Here is a 23,140-nt window from a genome sequence, read left to right on the forward strand (position 1 = left end):
AACTACAATGTAGCACGTTAGTGTTTAATGTGTATTGCCCCATTGGAACGGTCCAAAAATGAGTCGTGTTTGTAAAATCCCAATTATCTCAGTGACACGTAAACGGATTATGATGATTTGTGTATGATTTTAAAGAAGAAACATGGTTTTGTAATCTTTAAAACAACATTATAATTTTACTGCCGACATTTTAAGTTAAGTCCCCCAATCCACAGGGCCTATTTTTTATTGAGACACCCTGTAATGTGCTCAGTATTACAATTACAAGAGCCTGGATTTGCTGTGCAATATTTGAAGATCTGACATTCTCAGTTCAAGGTAAACCTATGGGAGTAGTTTTCTCTTTCTCCCTCAACAGGTCACATTTCTTATATTCTTTTTTGCGTTGCCATTGGCACTTTCCTCTTCTGTTTCTTGTGCAGCGTGAGTGTAAGCTTTCACAGTCTTCATAAGGGCTGAATGCATCCCATACGCAACTATCTCGTCTGGATCTGTGCAGCCATCGTGGAAACAAATCTGTGTAGTAAATAGAAATTAAATAATAGAAAGATAGCAGAAATGAATGAAAAAAAGTTAGAGAGCAGTCATAAGGGATAATACAATGAAGTGCAACATTCCCTTGGACCGGGTATTTTGGCAAATCCTACACCCAATGACCCCGTCTTTTCAGCAGCCTACACTGAATGATCCCCTTTTTTGAACAATTAGTCCTCAAAGTTGAAATTTCAATGCGTTACGCGTGTATTTTCAGCAAAATGAATGAGTTTTGTCTATTTTGTACTGTAAAATTGGGTAAAAAGCTATTTTTGATTGTCAATGATGTGAAATTTTGGGCGCTCGCATACAAAATCACCCCACTTTCATATTCAAGTGCCGCCAACCCCCCATGCTATGGGACGGAGGGGGGAAAATCCCCCAGTCAGAACTCTTGCCCCCCTGTTCCACCCAGTAAAAACCCCAAATTACGAAAATGTCCACTTTTTGCTGCAAGTTTGCGCGAAATTGGTTGATTTTGCCCCCCTGAAATTCACTTTGCCCCCCATGCCCCCCTCCCCCAAAATAAATTCCCTCCCTTTGCACTAGCCCTGCAAGTATTCCATGTTCATACAGCGGCGGCGCCACAGGGGGGGCAAGCCGGGGCAATTGCCCCCCTATGATTTTCAAAAAGAGGTAAAAGGAAGGAAAAAGAGAAAGAGAAGAAGGAGAGAGAAAAGGGAGGGGAGAGAAAGAGAGGAGGGAAAAGAAGAAAAGGAGCCATTCCCCTCCCTGGCCATGGTTAGAAGGAGGAAACTCCCCCTACCGGTTTTAAAGTTGTTGGTTTTTATATTTTGGGCCCATTTTTGCAAAACTAAATGTAAAGACTGAAAAACTCACTCCCGAAAGAGTGATTCACTTATAAGACCACTCAAAAAGAGTGAAATGTGTTTTTAACATTAAAACCACTCAAAAAAGAATGAAACCACTCTTTAAGAGTGAATTTTAACTCTTTCAAGGAGTTAAATGAAGGACAACTCTAAAAACGTGTTGTCCTTCATTTAACTCCTTGAACGAGTTGAAATTCACTCTTTTAGAGTGGTTTTCACTCTTTTTTGAGTGATTTTAAAGTTTAAAAAACACATTTCACTCATTTTTGAGTGGTTTTATAAGTGAATCACTCTTTGGGGAGTGAGGTTTTCACTCTTTACATTTAGAGACTTTGGAAAATTCTGGCTACGTCACTTTCCTGGTGCTGCAGCACATGCAAGTCTGTGTCATGCAGCAATTTATCATTATAAATAAGTTTACTTTCAGTCCGATATCACACAACTTTTACGGGGTTTCATCACATTGTATATCCAAAACCTATACTAGAACAAAATAGTGCAGAAATATATAAATAAGCAATTGGCTTCATTACGGCCGGCCAGGGTGAAAAGGTGGATCTGTTTTGGTCCTCTCCTAAAATTTTGACCAAGAAAGCATAAAGAACCTAATGGGCAAATTTGGTCCTTTTCTGACTGAAAAGCATTTAAAAATGGACCTTTTCGCTTTGAGTGATCATAGGGGGCGACTACCTCCCGCCTATGCTCCTGATTACGGCTTTCAGTTTGAAATATTTCCAACCTCAAGACACCCCTCCTCCCGCCCATTCATATAAAAAAAAAAACACCCATGCATGTAAGGAGCTCCACTGGTGGATGACGTACATAACACAAAAAACGGCATATCATATACAATGCAACTGACTTAACATACACCACGTTGCGACCAGAGGCGTAGATCCGACCGGGTGGGGGTATAAATCCCCCAATATTTTGATAGGGAAGATGATGTTGGGAAGATGGTTCATACAATCATTCCCAAATGTTGACGCCTGTATGTGGGATTCTGACCAAAAGTAACCTCATATTTGGACATTTTAGCCCAAAAACTGCCATTTTTTACGCTTAGCGAGACTTTATTTAACATTTCCACTATATTTCACTTCGTGCATATTTGTACCATGAACTTCTTTTGTAGCCAAAAGGTGCTGGATTGAGTAGGTCCATGCCTAAAACCATCGGGCTGAAAGTCAGGCCCATGAATGAAATCCATAAAAATATGCGGTTGGAAAATAAATAAATAACCCTAAAAAGGGTGAAAATTGTGCATCAAATGGCTTCATTTGTGCTTTCATTTTGAAAATTTTCCAAATTCTGAGGGGGGCACATCCCCCCTCAGACACCCCCCTGAGTCGCGCAAGCGCGACGGCCGGCGCTGTCGCGCCGCATCACAAATTTACAAAATTGTTTTGCCCCCCCTATCAAAATACCCTGCCGCCGCCCCTGTGTTCATACATACCTGACAAGCATTTTTATCTTCAGGTTCAAAGCAGTCTGTCTTATATGCTGACTTGACACCTTGTTTTTGTCTGCGAGTTAGGTCATCATAAAGGTCAATCCAGTTACAGGTGCTTATGCTGAAGCTTATCATCCCAGTAAGAACCTGTAGTTTGGGTGTATGGAACAAACAAAAGCATCTTGCTCAAAATGTAGATAATAACAAAACATAGTTAATGCCTGAAAATTAAGAACTGTTTGAGAGGGCATGTTGGACCAGTGGTACTGGTTCGAACCCCAGCGGTTGTGCCCTTAGACACAATTTTATTGTCTCTCTCCACCCAGATTTATAATGGTACCAGCATAATATAGTGTTGGGAAGGTGCCAAAAACTCGCTTTTTGGCCAAAAAAAGTGCCAAAATTGACATCACATGAAAGTTTGTTTATTTTTTTAAATCATTTTCTAACTCTTTCATAATATTTATTGAAAAATTGGATGTCACCAGTGGCAGCACCAGGCAGGATTGCTAGCTCAACAAACCAATACAGACACAAACAAACAACATACCGGTATGTTTTATTTTACAAAATGGCACAGGCATAAAATGTTTTATTAACATTCCAAAATCAAATTTGATGCAAAACATTCTAACATAATGCTATAAGGGCAAAAAAGTCAGAGCCCATAGCCGTTACCTATTTTGTGATATTACTCGACAAGTAATTAAACACCTGAGATAGGACAACCTATTCCTTGTTATTCCAAGTGGAACAAAATTGAGAACAAATCAGATTTGGACTTGGATAGCAGAGTTGTTCCATATCTTTACATTTCCACTGATTGCTGTTACTGATCTTCATGAAAACCTGATACTTTGAAACCTGTTACATTATTTGCTCATCAAATATTTTTATTCAGTTTTGGTTTATTAACTTAAGTGCACAGACAATTGGGCAATACTTTTGTGGCATGATAAGAGGTACAATAGTTTATTAGCTAAGTGTAATTTGTAACAGCTGAGCATATGTGTTTTGGAAATGGTATTGTAAATGTTACCTCAAAAACCTGCTCATGATATTGATTTTTTAAATGTGTGTCTTATTTACACATATCTGGTAAATATTGCCCTGGGGAAGTCACATGTAAAGTTGGTAAAGGTATTGATGCATTGTTTGTAATAAACGCCCCGGGGGCGTTGCATTTTTCCAAAAGAGGGACGTTTATTGGAAGTGAATTGTCAATGAAAAAACTTTTAAAATCGGGTTAAATTTCCCAATGGTGCTCCTGTAGAAAGCAGGGATTTATGACTACTGCCACTACCATGGCGCCGCTCACAGAAATCGAGTGAAAAATTACATTTTCGTGGTAAATACAACAAAATTACACCCGTAAGTGCATCATCAAGCAAGAATCTGGTGAAATTCTACCATAATTAGGCAATGAAATGAGTTTGAGTCATGATAAATAGGTTTTGTCCATACAATTTAGCTATCATCACTGCATGACCGACAGGACTGATGCAAGTTTTAAGCTTATACTCACACGATATGGCATGGAAATGTTTGCATTTTTCACAGAAAAAATGGAGTTTAAAGCCTAGTCATAATTGGCAATTGATATGAGAATTTCAAGTTATCAACCAATCAGAAATGCTGTTAGATCATGACCAGTAGTGTCCATGGGGTTAAAACAATATTTGATGAGTTTGAATACTACTGTGTGATTCTATGATTCTACATAAGCCATTATAATAGCTTTGATGTAAGCCCTGAAGTCATGATGTATGCCCTCTATTGTCAGTGGAATAAAGCTGTTTGGCTTAGTGATTAAAATGAAGGCTACTATTGATAACTTTTGACCAATCAGGTGATGACCTGATGCATGAAAGTACTAGTCTTAGGCACAGTCTTGTGATGATGTGCCTGTATGACAGGAAATGTTAATCAGGACTAATTTAAAGTTGGCATCAGCATATAGCCACTAAGGAGGGATAAGTTGCTAGCTGTTGCAGTCAATTTGATTGCTCTACCCTTTCATCATCATGTACAAACTTTGTATATATTTTTATAACTCATCTAAATGATGTTAATATTTTTGTTCATCAGTATAATCAGTATGACTACCCAGCAAACACAAAACTGTTTTAAACAGGTTATATTTTGAGTTTTGGTTTAGATAAAAACGTTTTAATAACATTAAATGTCGGGTTATATAAAGGTCATGAAAACATTTTAAAACGTTTTGTATGAAAATACACAACATCAATATTTGTAAAATGTTTTCAAAATGTTATTATAAATTTTTTTTGCAAACATTTTTGGCCAAATATTTTGTCAACACTTTAGAATATTTGCAGTAGGTTATCAAAAAACGTTTTTTAATGTTATTTTTATAACCGACATTTAAACGTTTTCTGGCAACCTTATCTAACCTTTTGCAGATGATGTCGAAAACGTTTTGTGTTTGCTGGGTATCATGGTTCTGATCATGACTCCGCATATTCATATGATGCAAATTACACATATGCTAATATTTTGTTTTGCATAATTATGAAGACCTACCTGAAATTAGATAAGTTTCTCCATTAACCAGCCATGACACACCACACATGCCATCCCACGGCGCAGTGTAAATCTTTGCAATGGTCTTGGGATCCAATTTAACATCATTATCAGTTTTGAAAATTTTATCTACTTTAATGGTATATTCCAATTCAATAGGCCTTGCCTCGTTGAATCCTGGAAATACCGGTGGGAACATACCACCTCCCAGGATTGCACTAGGAGCATGAAGACCACCACTGGGTGGTAGCAGACCACCACTTGGTGGGCGCAGACCGCCACCAAAAGGTAGGCGCCTATATTGGGTATCGCTCTGGTCGCTGGAAGTTGGGGATGATGCGTGGCTCAATGTCGTATTCTGGTGAGGGCTGCTGTGGCTCTTGTGGTGGTTTTGTTGGTCGTGGGTGGAAGGCAGGCTCATCTGTCGGATATATTTCTAACTTGGAGACCACCTTTGCCTTGATGACTGTAAAATGAAATTGGAGATCAAAGAAATTAGATCAATTGGTTTTGTTTGTTTTCACTAATAAAAACAAATTGATAAGAAGTACATTTATATGTTGTTCTGCATGAGTTATAGGTGACTTGCTGTGTGACAGCATCCAATCAAAATTGGGATCATTCGCTTGAATGGATAGAGTTTATATACTTTTATAAAACTGGCATTATGGGGACATTTTTTGCTATTTTTACCACGTTATGAGGATATAGAAAATTTACAGGGACATCCAATGTCCCTGCAATGCAGGTGCATCTTAAAACATGTAAAAACACCAGAATTGCATAGAGGGGGTATAGGGTCACGATTCTGAGGACATTTTCTGATCCTTAATACGGTTATACACATCCCCTTATCGTATATATGATATAGGCCTATATCGTATAATATGATATATATATTGTATATGATATATGTGACATGATCAAGGGGAATGAGTCACATGTCGGCCCTGGTCAAAAATGAGTTTTACACGTGTTTCAAAAGAGGACATTTAGTGCTTTCAGAAACTGAAAACCCCATGTTGATACAACTTTTTTTTATGAAGTTAAGTCAATTTATCAATCGCTGAAAACAATATAAAACAAAAGAATTTTAACACTTTCTTTGCCAATATCTCAAAATCAATATTAACGACATCCGACTCATTTCCCTTGATCGTGTCACATATATTTCATCCCCTCTTATCGTATAATATGATATATATTTCATGGGACATGACATTATCATATATAGGAAAAGGGTGTCTGTGTATATAAACGTATTTATGGATCAGAAAATGTCCTCTGAATCGTGACCCTATACCCGCTCTATACAATTGTGGTGTTTTTATGTGTTTTAAGACCACCCTACATTATGGGGACATTGGATGTCCCCGTAATTTGTATACCGAGTTACTGTTCCGTTCTAAGGCTTATGTAGGTATATTAACATTTGTATATTGGGTCTAGAGTCCAAAATAGCCTCCACCTAGTACTAGTTGTCAACCCTCTTCTGTGATTATGGCATCTGAAAAACGTTGGAATACCATAATATAGAGCTAGTCTGGAAAGATATATTAGTGCAAATATTTGTTGCAATTGAATTCTTGTTATTTCCAGGTAAACTATCAGATTGACAGGACTACCAGTGGTCCTGTCATATCTCATCACTCTCAAAATTGGTTCAGAATTTGACTAGCTTATTTCATGATAGTAGTTGTGTTCACATTTTGAGTTACACCTGGCGTAAACTTATGCTAACATTGATAAAAAATTCCACAAATAGTTTCCCTACTCCTACCGCTTGTCCACACCTAGCCAACTCCTAGCACTACGCCGACCAGTTCCACCAAGCATTCATTTCTGGTCGGCATAAACATCGGCTACCACTTCCGGTGTTTCCGTGACCTTTTCCAACTACACAAAATGTAATTTCTTAGTTCCGACCAAAAAAAAGGTCAAACTTACATTGGGTGGCAGGCATAGCAGTGTTCTCATTGCATCATACGCCTGGCGGAGATTTCACCTAGCTCGCTACTCATGACTTTTGTCAGAGTAAATCGTCGAACTTACGCTGACCATCGCTCACACTGGCGGCGCTTATACCGCTACTCCTAGCAACTTGCGCCGACCAAGTTCCGCCGGGGCGTACGTTTGACAATGTGAACACAGCTATTGTTTTGTTGTTCTTTATCACATGGGTTAAAAACAACTTGATGATGGACCCCAACAGACAAGTGCTGGGTAGCAAACCAATTGAATTAGACTCCTAGTATGCAGACAAAAATAGATGCACCTGAATTCACAGCAAAGTGGGGGTTGCTATCAAGTCATATGACATGAATGGTCTGCGTTTTAGCAAGCCATTTTGAGCCTGATATTATTATAGCATGCATTACATGTGCAATGTCTTGAATTTTGAAATTGAAAGTTTGTTTTACATTTTGAAAATGGGAAGCTGTAAAAAAAGCCTTGTATTTCATACGCTTAGAGTATCAAAAATGGCGGAAAGGGTACCTTACTTGCATAGATGTTAGTCGTAAACTTGGCACTATAATGGCGATAAAAATCAGTTGAAATGAAGGTAAAATTCTGGGTGAAATTGTACTCAAAAAGTCAAAAACTCCTCAAAATGTTTGCTTATTTATAGGTTTTTCTTCTGGCCTCTTGACTGACCTCTACTGGTGGTTGCCCGGCCTGTAACCAGGATTTATTGGGGGGGGGGGCTGATTTTGAAAAAGTGGATTTTTTTTTCTCAAAATTTGGACCTTTTTTGGACTAGGGGGCGGATTTTGAAAAAGTGGACTTTTATTTCCAAAATTTGGACCTTTTTTGACCATAAAGGCATAAAATTTTGTTCGCTTGCAAATTAGACTTTTTTGGTCAAAAAAGGGGACTTTTTGGGCTTTTGGGGATTTGGGGGGCGTCCACCCCTGGTTACGGGCCTGGTTTATCGCGACTCATAACAGTAAAATAAACACAGCCAAATTAAAAAGTCGCCACTAGTTCCATCCCCATTTAATCAGAGTCTGATGAGTTTATGGCAAAATAATTTATATTATAATTTTCTATACACTTTCCTTTGAAGGTTGATACCAAATTTGATATCAAAAGTTTAATCATCGTGAGCATAGGAACCGTTGTTTGGAAATTTGTGCAATTTTAAAAATGACATAGGGAGTTGTATCACCTCTTCTCAACATCTACACATCTACACACATCTGAGAGGTCTTATTTCATTGTCAAGGTTTACCCATTTTTAAATGCAAATCAAATACCCCGCTCTTTTAATTGCACACAGGCAAGTGTACAATGATTCCTGTATGGGTTGCTTCGGGCCACATAATAAGCTGATACCATGCATGGGCTTTTGTGTGGTCAATTTGTAATCATAAAATCGTCCCCGCAACCGTTTGCTCAGTAGAAACATGTTGAATGTGTCTTCAATTATTAATGTAAATTTCTGTTTTCTGTTTTTCTTTTTCATGCTCACCTTGTTAATTTGATCTGAATGATGAACATAGGTAAGTCAAAATAATCAAATTTCTCTATTTAAGCATTGAACGAGAGGGGACACCATCAAAACATTGAATAAGAGCTAGGAGACACCATCAAAACTTTGAATGAGAGGGGACACCATCAAAACTTTGAATGAGAGGGGACACCATCAAAACTTTGAATGAGAGGGTACACCATCAAAACTTTGAATGAGAGGGGACACCATCAAAACTTTGAATGAGAGGGGACACCATCAAAACTTTGAATGAGAGGGGACACCATCAAAACATTGAATGAGAGGGGACACCATCAAAACTTTGAATGAGAGGGTACACCATCAAAACATTGAATGAGAGGGGACACCATCAAAACTTTGAATGAGAGGGGACACCATCAAAACTTTGAATGAGAGGGGACACCATCAAAACATTGAATGAGAGGGGACACCTTCAAAACATTGAATGAGAGGGGACACCATCAAAACACTGAAAGAGAGGGGACACCAAAAAAAAATTGAATGAGAGGGGACACCATCAAAACATTGAAAGAGAGGGGACACCATCACAACACTGAATGAAAGGGGACACCATCAAAACATTGAAAGAGAGGGGACACCTTCAAAACATTAAAAGAAAGGGGAGTCCATCAAAACATTAAAAGAGAGGGGAGCCCATCAAAGCATTGAATGAGAGGGGAGTCCATCAAAGCATTGAATGAGAGGGGAGTCCATCAAAACATTGAAAGAGAGGGGACACCATCAAAACATTGAATGAGAGGGGACACCATCAAAACATTGAATGAGAGGGGACACCATCAAAACATTGAAAGAGAGGGGACACCATCAAAACTTTGAATGAGAGGGGACACCATCAAAACATTGAATGAGAGGGGACACCATCAAAACATTGAATGAGAGGGGACACCACCAAAACTTTGAATGAGAGGGGACACCATCAAAACATTGAATGAGAGGGGACACCATCAAAACATTGCATGAGAGGGGACACCATCAAAACTTTGAATGAGAGGGTACACCATCAAAACATTGAAAGAGAGGGGACACCATCAAAACTTTGAATGAGAGGATATACCATCAAAACATTGAAAGAGAGAGGACACCTTCAAAACTTTGAATGAGAGGGGACACCATCAAAACTTTGAATGAGAGGGGACACCACCAAAACTTTGAATGAGAGGGTACACCATCAAAACTTTGAATGAGAGGGGACACCATCAAAACTTTGAATGAGAGGGGACACCATCAAAACTTTTAAAGAGAGGGGACACCTTCAAAACTTTGAATGAGAGGGGACACCATCAAAACATTGAAAGAAAACCTTCAAAACTTTGAATGAGAGGGGACACCATCAAAACATTGAAAGAGAGGGGACACCTTCAAAACTTTGAATGAGAGGGGACACCATCAAAACATTGAAAGAGAGGGGACACCTTCAAAACTTTGAATGAGAGGGGACACCATCAAGACTTTGAATGAGAGGGGACACCATCAAAACATTGAATGAGAGGGTACACCATCAAAACATTGAAAGAGAGGGGACACCTTCAAAACTTTGAATGAGAGGGGACACCATCAAACCTTTGAATGAGAGGGGACACCACCAAAACATTGAATGAGAGGGGACACCATCAAAACTTTGAATGAGAGGGGACACCATCAAAACATTGAAAGAGAGGGGACACCTTCAAAACTTTGAATGAGAGGGGACACCATCAAAACATTGAAAGAGAGGGGACACCTTCAAAACTTTGAATGAGAGGGGACACCGTCAAGACTTTGAATGAGAGGGGACACCATCAAAACATTGAATGAGAGGGGACACCATCAAAACAGTGAATGAGAGGGGACACCATCAAAACTTTGAATGAGAGGGGACACCATCAAAACTTTTAAAGAGAGTGGACACCTTCAAAACTTTGAATGAGAGGGGACACCATCAAAACATTGAAAGAGAGGGGACACCTTCAAAACTTTGAATGAGAGGGGACACCATCAAGACTTTGAATGAGAGCGGACACCATCAAAAAATTGAATGAGAGGGGACACATCAAAACATTGAAAGAGAGGGGACACCTTCAAAACTTTGAATGAGAGGGGACACCATCAAAACTTTGAATGAGAGGGGACACCACCAAAACATTGAATGAGAGGGGACACCATCAAAACTTTGAATGAGAGGGGACACCATCAAAACATTGAAAGAGAGGGGACACCTTCAAAACTTTGAATGAGAGGGGACACCATCAAAACATTGAAAGAGAGGAGACACCTTCAAAACTTTGAATGAGAGGGGACACCATCAAGACTTTGAATGAGAGGGGACACCATCAAAACATTGAATGAGAGGGGACACCATCAAAACATTGAAAGAGAGGGGACACCTTCAAAACTTTGAATGAGAGGGGATACCATCTAAACTTTGAATGAGAGTTAACACCATCAAAACATTAAAAGAGAGGGGAGTCCATCAAAACATTAAAAGAGAGGGGAGTCCATCAAAACTTTGAATGAGAGGGGAGTCCATCAAAACGTTAAAAGAGAGGGGAGTCCATCAAAACTTTGAATGAGAGGGGAGTCCATCAAAACATTAAAAGAGAGGGGAGTCCATCAAAACTTTGAATGAGAGGGGAGTCCATCAAAACATTGAATGAGAGGGGAGTCCATCAAAACATTAAAAGAGAGGGGAGTCCATCAAAACTTTGAATGAGAGGGGAGTCCATCAAAACATTAAAAGAGAGGGGAGTCCATCAAAACTTTGAATGAGAGGGGAGTCCATCAAAACATTAAAAGAGAGGGGAGTCCATCAAAACTTTGAATGAGAGGAGAGTCCATCAAAACATTAAAAGAGAGGGGAGTCCATCAAAACTTTGAATGAGAGGGGGGTCCATCAAAACATTAAAAGAGAGGGAGTCCATCAAAACTTTGAATGAGACGGAGTCCATCAAAACATTAAAAGAGAGGGGAGTCCATCAAAACTTTGAATGAGAGGGAGTCCATCAAAACATTAAAAGAGAGGGGAGTCCATCAAAACTTTGAATGAGAGGGGAGACCATCAAAACATTAAAAGAGAGGGGAGTCCATCAAAACTTTGAATGAGAGGGGACACCATCAAAACATTAAAAGAGAGGGGAGTCCATCAAAACTTTGTATTGACAAGGGGGTATTATCTGTGAACAAAAAAGCACATCTTTTTTCATGATCAGGCATGTTACATGCATAACGTGAATAGGGTATTTCAAACAATGAAAATCAGGAAAAAGGGTGTATTTTCTACATAAGATCTTTCGTGTTTAGAGTCCATTGTCAGCATTTTAAAAATATTTGTTCCTGCCTGTTCAAAGCATACAGGGTGTCCCATAAAAAATTACTGAGTGAATAAAATTGAACGTAAGTCGAGAAATAGATATCAAAATAAAAAATTAAATATGGTAACCAATGATAAACTCACAAAATTGTGATATTATTCACCATACAAATGCACCATGATCAAATAGGTTGATGACAACATTTGATTGAATGGACTGCACTGTGCCATGATCATTACGGTGAAGGACCTCGGTTCAAATCCTTTGTTTAGAGCCAGTCGATAAAAGCATGCAGGGCCTCTATTGTTGCCTTTTTTTTTAGCCCTATAGCTTCATATTCAGTTTCCAAGACCCAAATAATTGTAACACAACAACTCGGACTCAGTCCACACCTAAATTCTGGATCAATTCAGTTTTCAAGAAGTGTGACATGGCACACACCCATACCAAAATAAAAGTTTAGTGCCCCCTCTTGTGTCTCAATCTCTTTTGTAGGATGCTCCCCTTGCCTTTTTAAAAGTCTTCCAAAATTAACAATAAAAATCCTTTAAAAAAGGAATGGGGAATACAATGGGAGCTTTGATGTGATGTGCTGAAATGTAACTGTTTGGGTACAATTTTAATGTAACATTAGCATTGCAAGCAAAGAAAGATTAGGAAATGTAAAACATATCTATTACAGTGAGAGAGGTGTTATTCGTACTGCATAGGATGTACATGTAAGAGAATTGGTTTCAAAGGAATAAAGACCAGGTTACCATTTCGGTTACTATTGTTAGGAAATCATGTTGGGGGGGGGTTGTTGGAGCAGAATTATTTGATTAACAAAAAGATGAGATTGGCAATCAGTTGATCAGCTCCACACATGCACAGTCATCATGCTCTTTTTACTAGTGCTGCCACATCATTTCCTTCTATAATCTGCAATCACAAATATACACTGAGTAGTCAGAAACCTTGAGTGGGCAAAACTTTGATGAGTGGGCTTGTTACCATGTAGATGTATACCCATCTCTCTCTGATGGATACTCCCTTTGGCTTTAATAGTTTCCAGCATGTTAGTGATGAGTTTGGACATTATACGCACTATACTAGATCATATTATGGGTTTGCTGCAATATTAGAAGTCAGAATCATTCTTGGATAATTCAATCAATCAGATTCAATTTGAGAGAGTAAGTTAACTGACAGTAAATATTTGTATATTTATTCTTTGTTTTGATTTGACAAGTAGGCGTACATGGAACTAGGGCTGACATGTTGTCATTTCAACAGTCATCATGTTGCTATTGGGTGCTACTTGTTGACTCTTATCAAGGTTGACATCCTACAATCATGTGTATAATATCCATGGACGAAAGAGATAACAGACCGCGTACCAACAGTCAAAGTCTCTGCCTCATCCGATAATGAGGGCCGATTGTTCCATGAATGCGACAGGAGAGACGGCTAGGCAATAACCGCGTATTTTCACGGTCTATCGCGTAATCGCGAAAGCACGCAACACTCGATCGCGTATACACGGCAAGATCGAACAATCGGCCCTCATGAATATGCAAGAACTGGTAGCATACAATACACGGGGACTTTGACTGGTGGTACTTTCTCTGTTATATCTTACTCCTCTGTGATAATATCATTTAGTGTGTTTATACTGAGCACCTCTCATTACCACACTTTCACCTTTCCACAATTAGTGGGAAGAGCAGAAGCCCAGAAAATAGTTTTCTTGACTTTCAAGGTCAGATTTTGAATGCCCAAACTGTATTGTAGTAGGCTAACTTCCGGTGTTACCTGCAAAATCGTCACTCAAACTGTTTCAACTGCGAACATTACGGTTGACGGATTCACCTTCACTCAATCTGTTTCTGCTGGGGCCGTTACTGTGTATTCCTCGCATCACCCCAAATTCACTCACATTCACCTGCAACCTCTCAGTCAGATCATATATCTCAGTCCCTTAAGGGATGGGGTATGAACGTTTGGACAGTATTTATTGTGGGACAATAGAGCACATCAGACATATCGAATTGCATTCTGAATACAAAGAATGTCCTTCTGATATCAAATAATTTGGATTTTTTGAAATTCGCAATGTAATACACATTTTATGGCAAATGTTTAAAAATTGATATTTAACAGTACTCGAAGTAAACTTTATAAATCTCATGATTTATACTTAAAATGTATGTAGGTGGGATAAAGCCGATGATCAATTGAAAATTTTGACCTTTCGTATTGAAGACATGGATTTTTTTCCCAAAACACAAAAAAAAAATAGGTCTTTTTGGGAAAAATATGAAAGGTCAAAATTTTCAATTGATCGTCGGCTTTTCCTCCCAGCTACATACACTTTAAGAATATATCATTAGATTTATAAAATTTACCTTGAGGACTGTTATATATCATTAATGTGAAAAATATCAAATTTTAATAATTTGTCATAAAAATTGTATTATATCGTGAATTTAAAAAAATGAAAATTACTTGATATCAGAAAGACATTCTTCGTATTCAAAATGCAATTCGATATGTCTGATGTGCTCTCATGTCCCACAAAAAATACTGTCAAAACGCTAATTCCAGATCCCTTAATACACTAATCATTTTGAATAGCTTCAGAATGTTGCTAGGTGATTATTTAGATTGTTGTTTGGTTACATTACAATCATGTAAAAATTAGAATTTTGACAAACATTCATCTTCCTCAGCAAGTGTTACATGGCTTTAAAGTAGCATACTGTAATAGTAAACATTTTTGTGGAACATTAATTTTTGTGCTTTTTCATTTTGCTCTTTTTGCAATAGTTAATATTCAATCCATGGAACAGAAATCTTTGATTGTGATCATATGCTTATACCTAAGGCCCTTCACAATTGATTCTGAGTTTACTGTTCATGATTTTAAAAATAGGACGAGGTGACTTTTAATTATTAATTATTAATTATCTATTATTTTCTTTATTTAGTATTAGTTATCACAACCAATTATCAACCGTTTTGACGGGAGTCGGCATTTAATTATTTTATTAATATGCTTACTTTTACACATAGTATAAGGTGCAGTTATGCTGTTTGTTTATTCATCATTATTGTTGATATGATTCATGTTAGAAAGTTGCAAGTAAAAGTCTTTAAAAGTTATTTTAAAGGAGAAAATCCAAAATAAAAATAAAATAATTAAATATTTTGCAATTTTCAATTTTGGATGCGGGCAGTTAACAGTAAACTAAGGATTTAATGTGAAGGGCCTAATGCACTGATGTTTGATTTATTGATTTACATTTGAAAGAAATCTGCTATCTCACTTCCAACTTGGACAACTTTGAACCATATAATAGGAAACCAGTGACATAGGATGCATGCTACTAATGTCATGATTTCATTTGAAATATGGGGGATGGCATAGTGTAATGGGAAACAACTCATTTGCAAATCCAATATAGTCAAAGGTTAAACCAATTATTGAGTATTTTAGACATGATATTGGGCTTCCTGGCATATAAATTTTCATTAAATCATTTATTAATTCATTTCTTCCTTACCAAAAAGCACACAAGATGCACGCAAGCCATTATCACCCAACCACTGATTTGTATTGTAAATTATTGCATGCCCAAATCTGTTGGGTACAAGTCATAGTTGTGCCCCCCCTTGCAATTGTGACTCTGTACACCCAGCTATTATATCATAGATTTTCAATAGAAAGCATAATTTTGTTATCACATTGTTTTTGTTTGATAAGCTTTTTCATTCAGGCTAAAAGAAACAGTAAAGCAGTTAAAAGAAAATATAATAAGCATTTACTATGCTTTTCTTTAATATCAAACTTAAACTTTGAGAAAAAACGTAAGTGCTGCATAGTTGTTGTTGTTATTATTTGTTTGTTTGTTTTTTGCCATCTTTGTCACTGTTTTACATTTTTCTGATAGATAAGGCAAAAAAAAATTGTTGGTTATGTGGGAAAAATGGAAAAGTTGGGTCGGTCGGTCGATTATCTTTTTTTTTAAGCCTTCAGTTTTTAAAAATCCCCACAAAATGTTAAATAATGCTTCTTCCATTAGGGACATTTGTCAATTTTGACTACTACATACTGGTTAGATAATCAATTTAAGACTAGTGTTTCAATAAAATATTAATTTGAAGTGAAAAACATTGATTTTTGAACATATCTGTAAAAATCGTAATTAAAAAAAAAAAAGATTTTTCAGGATTTAGGGTAGGTTGCTGAGGGCAACACAACAAAAGATATGAAAGTAAAATAAAATGGAACAATCCTGTGGAGCTATTCGGCGAATCCAAGTTCATTCATATAGGCAAAGACCCTGATATATAATAGGCCTACATTATAGCCATCAGTATAATGTAGTAGTTCAAGTTCAAGTATGCAGTTTATGAGAAATCATTTATTTATTCTTCTTGATCTTGGCCTTATTAAAATAGATGCACAATGAAAGAAATGCACATACATAATGTGGTACTACAATACTAAGCATTTTTTTAATTTGAAGTTTGAAAATGAAATTGTCCCAAATAAACTATTAGTTTAACCATCCTGAGTACAAACACTGCATTCCCACCTGACCATGCTGATCCAATCTTTTGGGGGAATGGATACAAAACCAGACCAGACCATTAAACTGATTTTTTTTTAACCTGACTTATAATGCATGTGAAAATATAAAAATAAGGCATCCTGATTTTTCTGCCCAATTTTTATCTACAGAGTATTATATCAAATGCAAGTTTAAAATCTATGATATATCACTAATCATGCCAATACACTTTCTTTTTGCTTGTAAAAACTGTAAAATCCGGTGCAGAATGCATGTGTCCTTTTTTTTTAATGTCCCGACTCAAACACAGTCAAAATAAGCTGAGGTGCTCATTAATTGGTTCTTATACACATAATGAAATATTCTCACCAATACAGGGCCGTAGCAAGGTTGAAAAATGCGGGGCGGCCATCACAATGTGGGGCGGCCAAATTACATATATGCCCAAATTGAAATAAAGATATAAAGGAAAACATAACAAATTTCTCAAAAAGTGGGGCGGCCATGGCATCCCCGCCCGCCCCGCTTGCTACGGCTATGCACCAATATAATAGTGTTAATCACACAGTTCTTCCAACATAATGCTTATAAAACAAATTTTGCCAATATTTTTTGTTTAAAAAGAAAAAAATCTAGAGAAATCAAAAATAAAATTGGCCAATTTCTCAGACATGAATGCGCATCGCAAAATGAATGTGTGCGGCAGCTTTGAGACATTATAATACATAATACTATTTTTTTGGCTTGAACACAAATGATGACAGCTTCATACAAGATCAGCATGCTGTGTTAAATTTAAAGGCCTATTCAGCGATTTTCTAACTACCCCACCAAATGATCAACACCGGGAATCAACAATAGGCTGATTTGATTACATTATATCATATCTATAAAACATCACCCACTGAAAGTGTAATTTGCTATCCTTGGTGTGTACTGCTAATGCTGCCTGCCAAAATTGACGGCCTTGTTGTGCAATAAGGAAAAAATGGAATTAATAAAAGTATGGACAAACTGTAATTCTGTTTTCATTTTGGTGTCCAATTTTGTCTTGATCAGATTGTGTTCTTTGTCAGCTTCATTATTTTGCATGTAGGCCTAGATATGCTTGTTCCAAAGATGTCATTTCTTTTAAAATGCAGTTTAGGGTGCTCTCTGATTCAGCAAATTGCTGAATGTGGCTTTGTAATTTGTAGCAAATCAAAAATATGTGATATATTGAATCAGTTATCCTTATGGACACTACTGGTCATCTAACAGCATTTCTGATTGGTGTCAATTAGGACTAGGGTTTAAACTATTTATGGTCAAACTTGCATTTGCAGATGATCTTATTAATCATGTTAATACCCTCCTTGGTTGGTTCAAAATTGAACACAATATTCATTTCGGCCAATCGGCAGGTAGTTCTCATGGGGTTAATTGATTGCGCAAGAGTTGGCAATTTTCCAGAAATGACTTAGTGTAACTTTTCAGTTGAACTTTTAATTTTCAGAAACATGCAGCGGAAGGATACTATTAATTAGTTACTCAACCTAGAAAATAGTATTCAGCTGTTATTCAATGTGAACTCACTGATCCAAGGGAAACCTTGTGACTGACTACATGCATGAATGTGATCTAAAAACCTCAAAGCCTTGACTTACATGCTACAGGAAAGCAAGCACAACAAACTATTCTATAACTCTGAACTCTGAGAAAAAGGTTACATTTAGGGTGTGTTCAGTTGTGTGTAGGCTCAGGGCTGTAGCAAGCAAGCGGGCTGCCGGGGAGGCCATGGCCACCCCACTTTTTGAGAACGGTGTCATGTTTTTCTTTATAGCTTTATACAGTGCGTATATTCGTATTTTGGCCGCCCCACATTCCGGGCCCACATTTTGATGGCTGCCCCACATTTTTCAACCTTGCTATGGCCTGTGTACTCACAATGGGGGCTTCAGGGATGAAAAAGTAAAGGTTTATAGCTTAAGTTAGTTTCACAAACTGTATTTAATGGTAATAATAATAATGATGACAATGATTGGAGAAGATTATTCCTTCACAAAATCTTGTCATTAGTGACAAAGCAAGATCAATGCTTCCCGCTTATGCATAATCATAGAAATTAAAAAAGTACAAAGCAGCCACACCCATGTTCTGAACTAAACTAATCCTATCCAAATATGTTACACATTTGTCCAAATAAGGAAAATGCGGTGGGGTGTGTTTGATTACAGTCTGATTGACAGATGAATTTACTGGACATGGTGTTTCTAATTCCCTGAAAATGCAGAACATAATGCACATGACACATCCTGTGATGCATATTATGATAGTCCGTCATCAAATCACAGTCAATACAAACACTTCCAGTGGAGGTCCCAGGTTCAATCCTCTCTAAATTCCACCAACTGATTGCTCTTTTAAACTCTTATACTTCCATCATGTCTTTTATACTTAACCCATGAACAGGATGAAAAAAATCAGTCAGTAGAAATGGACTGATAATACAACTGTCAATTTCTCCCGCCAATTTCTTCTTTTTAATTTACAAAGTGAAAGTCTTTTTACGTCATTTACTTCTTCTTTCCTTTCATTTTTTCTTCTTTTTTGCCAGTCTCAGTGCATTGCACTGCATCATTTACATGTGTGATGGTGTCCTATGCATATTGCTGTGTTTCATGTGTAACGCTAGCAATGCCTGATTCGTAGGTACTCATTAGCTCTTACAAGTGGAAAAACGGGTGGTTTTTTCCATTTTTTAAAAGTTGATTCATATGACTGATTTCAACCAAATTTAGTTTATGTTCCTCCCAGTAAGCCAAAAAATAAGATTGTTTGCTTGTCCTCCAGTGACCAACCGTATATATATTTACCACACACGCTTAAAAATAAACACGCTTTTAAAAACTTTTACCGACCAGCTGACCGACCCAAGTTTGTGTGTATGTAAATGTTTTTTGGTTTTTTATTATTTTGTTTTAATATTCTATTTTTTAACAACTGTTGATAAAATAAGCTTAATAAAAACAAACTAAAAAAAAACCTATAACAATACAGTTAAATAAAAGCTTTCAGTAGAAATAGATTCTAGAACCTCGGTGTCACACCTATCTAGTATAATTATGCTTACGTTATTTGTCAGACTGTGCTTCAGCAGTAAACACACATGGGTGTATGTGATGTATCTATCCGACAGATCGAAACATGCTATTTTAATTTGTATGTTTATTCTACTTTCTGTAAATATTATTATGTTTTTAAGTAAATAATGTTGCACATAAATAAATATAACAATATTTTAAACATAATTGCTTGAAATATTCTTGCATTTTTTGAGTATTTAAAGATAGTAAGATTATTTTTGAACTGTAATATTTTGACTTTATGACACCAATGCAACGTTCGTTCGTAGCATATGAAATGGGGTAAAATGTTGATGTACAGTGTCTCTCAGTGCACTGCAAACTCATCGTTAAGGGTAGACGCAGTATTATTGGTCGAAGCAAAAAAAAAGAATTTCATTATCTAAATCAATATATTATTGATTTTGATATTTCGCAAAAGTTCATTCTACAAATCATATACTTTGAAAACATGCTTGATTTATTGTTGCTATTTAGTTATGTACATTTTACAAAAGTGTTGTTGTTTCAGCCCTCTGTACAACATAACTCAAGAACCACAGGACCTACAAAAGTATATCTGTGATATTTGAATTCTTTTACACACTCACTATGAAATGATCAATAAAATTTTTGCCAAAGCTCACTACTATTTGCAAGATGCTGTGAACTACCAAATCGCAACAGTTTAAAATAGTTATTAACCTTAAAGTGCTGTTTGACCGAGATACTAACATTTATACACGCATTTAATTTTTTACTATCTAACCGGGTCACAGTTTGAGAAATCACCATGTAACCGGGCACCATCCTATACCCGGTAACTGCGGACTCATGTTATATACTTCAACATGTAATTTCGGTCAGCCGGGCATGACCTGGCAATCAGGGATCGCAGTTTCCATGTGTCCGCATTTCCACGGTGGTTTTTCATGTGTATGTCCCCGCTTGGGGGTAGTTAAAAATGCTTGAAAAGATTCCCATACAAGAGGTAGATTCTAGGGGTAAACATGGTAAATAATGTGTATATACTCACCAAATTGTGCTCTGCAGAACTGTTGTGCTGGATGCTCAGGTTGACAGCTGCACGACGAACATTGCCTTATTCCTAGTATGGCTATTAAGCCAAAAGCCACTGCCAACATATTCCTCATTTTGACAGATTTTGTGTTATAAAATCGATAAAAATATATTTTAATATTATTGTTAGAAAGTATTGAGCCACTCAATTGTGATCACACTAGCCTGCTCAAGTTTGTATCTGCTGAAACCTCTGTCCCTAACAGCTTATATGCACTTTTTGAAGCACAGACCTGAATGAAGCAAGACCGATCATAGTAGGTGGCTGTTCTCTCTTGAATGCAGCCACCCTCTGAAAACAGATCTATGTGGTTTAGTAGAGTAGACGTACAGATGTAGATTGGAGGAGATAAGATGAGTAGCATATAATGACCGACAAGGACATCAAGGAACAGATTGGAATTTCCTGGATTAATGGCTTGTGAATATTGGCCAACGAAATAGGTTTCTACTGCAGATACAGCTGATGCATATCTGATGATATGTTTGAATGAAGATGTCGAGTGGGTGTAGTGATTTGTTAATGTAGAATGTTGCAAGTGAAATGAAATGTTATTTAATAGGAACTTGGCTAGACATGCATCTTTTTCAGGTAGAATTTAACAGTACAGCACAAATCAGACAAAATTGAATAAGAATTGACTAGGTTTTGATATGTAGCCAATTTGCTCAATGTTCAGGAAAGGAGGGGTCCCATGTAGGGATTCACATGTCTGATAATATGCTCACAAACTCTTCATGATAAACCTTTCCCTACTTTTTGTGTTTCGTAGTGAGAAAGTTCTTTTAACTTAAAATCATCTGAGAAACTTTGTCTTGTTCTCTCTGGTCTATCTGTCTCTTTCAGTGGCAGTGAATATTTTTCTTCCCCCACCCACTTTTGAGGAAAAAAGAATTTCCACTTTTTGCCGCTATTTTGCACAAAATTTGTTGGTTTTTGCCCCCTGAAACTCACTTTGCCCCCCCCCCATATGCCCCCCTTCTCCTGATGCTGCCACTGGTATCTCTCTCTCACCTGGCAAACCGTAATAGTGGGGAAATTACCCATCAAACCGTAATAATGGGGACTATTTTTTGAAGTGAGAGACAGTATACCCCATATGGATTAAGGGTATATGCCTACACCAGACACTAAAGGGCCCCCTATTTGTCTTTGATATCATGTGCGTGTCTCTCTCTGGCATTTTGCTCAGGAAAAAAAATATAGCTCAGATTTTATGTGGAGACATGAAATTGAAAATCCACATGTCCCCACTATGTAATGTTGGCCTACACCCCCAATTAATTTTGAATAATTTGCCATAAAATTTGTATTATATCACAAATTTCAAAAAATTAAAATTATTTGATATCAGGACATTCCTCATAATCAGAATGCAATTTGGTGTGTCTGATGTGCTCCCAGGCCCCACAAAAATACTGGGCAAAGGTGGGTGACCGTCCCCTTAAACTGAGGGTTTGCCATATCAGTGGGCTTTTAAAGCCAAAAATGAAATGGGATGGCTTCAGTAATGATGTTTAGCTTTTGTAACCTGTATTCTGGAAGTCCCTATATAAACTAAACGGGTAACAATTATGATATCTTTTTGTTCAATTGATTTGATTTTGATTGCAATAATCAATTTACACCAAATACCATTCTGACATTGTAACCATTAATTTATAATGCTTGCCTAAACAAAACAATGGTGTCATCTTATTTCTTAAAAGAAGCAATTGTAACTGTTAGGTTTTTATTGATTCAGTCTGTAATATGCTTTCATTGCTGTCCACAATTGATTTTTCCATCACTACTGTTATAAAATGATTATCTCTTCCATGTGGAGTAAGATGATTACTTAGAAGAGCCATGACCACTAGGGAACTTGTAAGGATTTCCTGATTTGAGCCAATAACAAACTGCGGTATGGATGATGGTTGCGGATTAGGTTTGTGTGGGCCGTAGGCGTCCTTGTTTTGATGCAGGGGACATAATGTTGATTTTGCACGTCACATTAGCATCGATCCCTTGACTGGGTCCTACATGTGTAAGAGAGCAAGGAAGTGAGGGAGGGCATGGGACATTCCAAGGAGTTAACCAATCAACGTACACACTATTTGTGGTTGAACTACAATGTTTATTAAGGAAGCTTTCTATAATTTGTCAAGTTCAGGGTTGGTGAACTTTTGTGAAGCAGAGCCTAGCAGGTGGCATGATCCTACCTTAGCTGTCTAGTATGGTAGGCTGACAACATAGTA

General features: G+C 37.2%; 2 protein-coding genes across 2 annotated transcripts in view; one reads left to right on the plus strand and one right to left on the minus strand.

The window, feature by feature from the left end:
* LOC140148198 (synapsin-like) overlaps window positions 1-23,140 on the plus strand; it is a 503,295-nt gene that overhangs the window by 156,165 nt on the left and 323,990 nt on the right. The gene's annotated exons all lie outside the window — the stretch shown is intronic.
* Window positions 164-21,340, minus strand: LOC140147811 (uncharacterized). Its single transcript, XM_072169559.1, is given in 5 exon segments — window positions 164-516; window positions 2,817-2,937; window positions 2,939-2,964; window positions 5,362-5,827; window positions 20,859-21,340. Coding segments are annotated over 4 exon segments (771 nt in total). The 5' UTR covers window positions 5,783-5,827; window positions 20,859-21,340; the 3' UTR covers window positions 164-313.

Source organism: Amphiura filiformis, chromosome 3 (assembly GCF_039555335.1).
Source record: "Amphiura filiformis chromosome 3, Afil_fr2py, whole genome shotgun sequence".
In the NCBI taxonomy this organism is placed as follows: Eukaryota; Metazoa; Echinodermata; class Ophiuroidea; order Amphilepidida; family Amphiuridae; genus Amphiura; species Amphiura filiformis.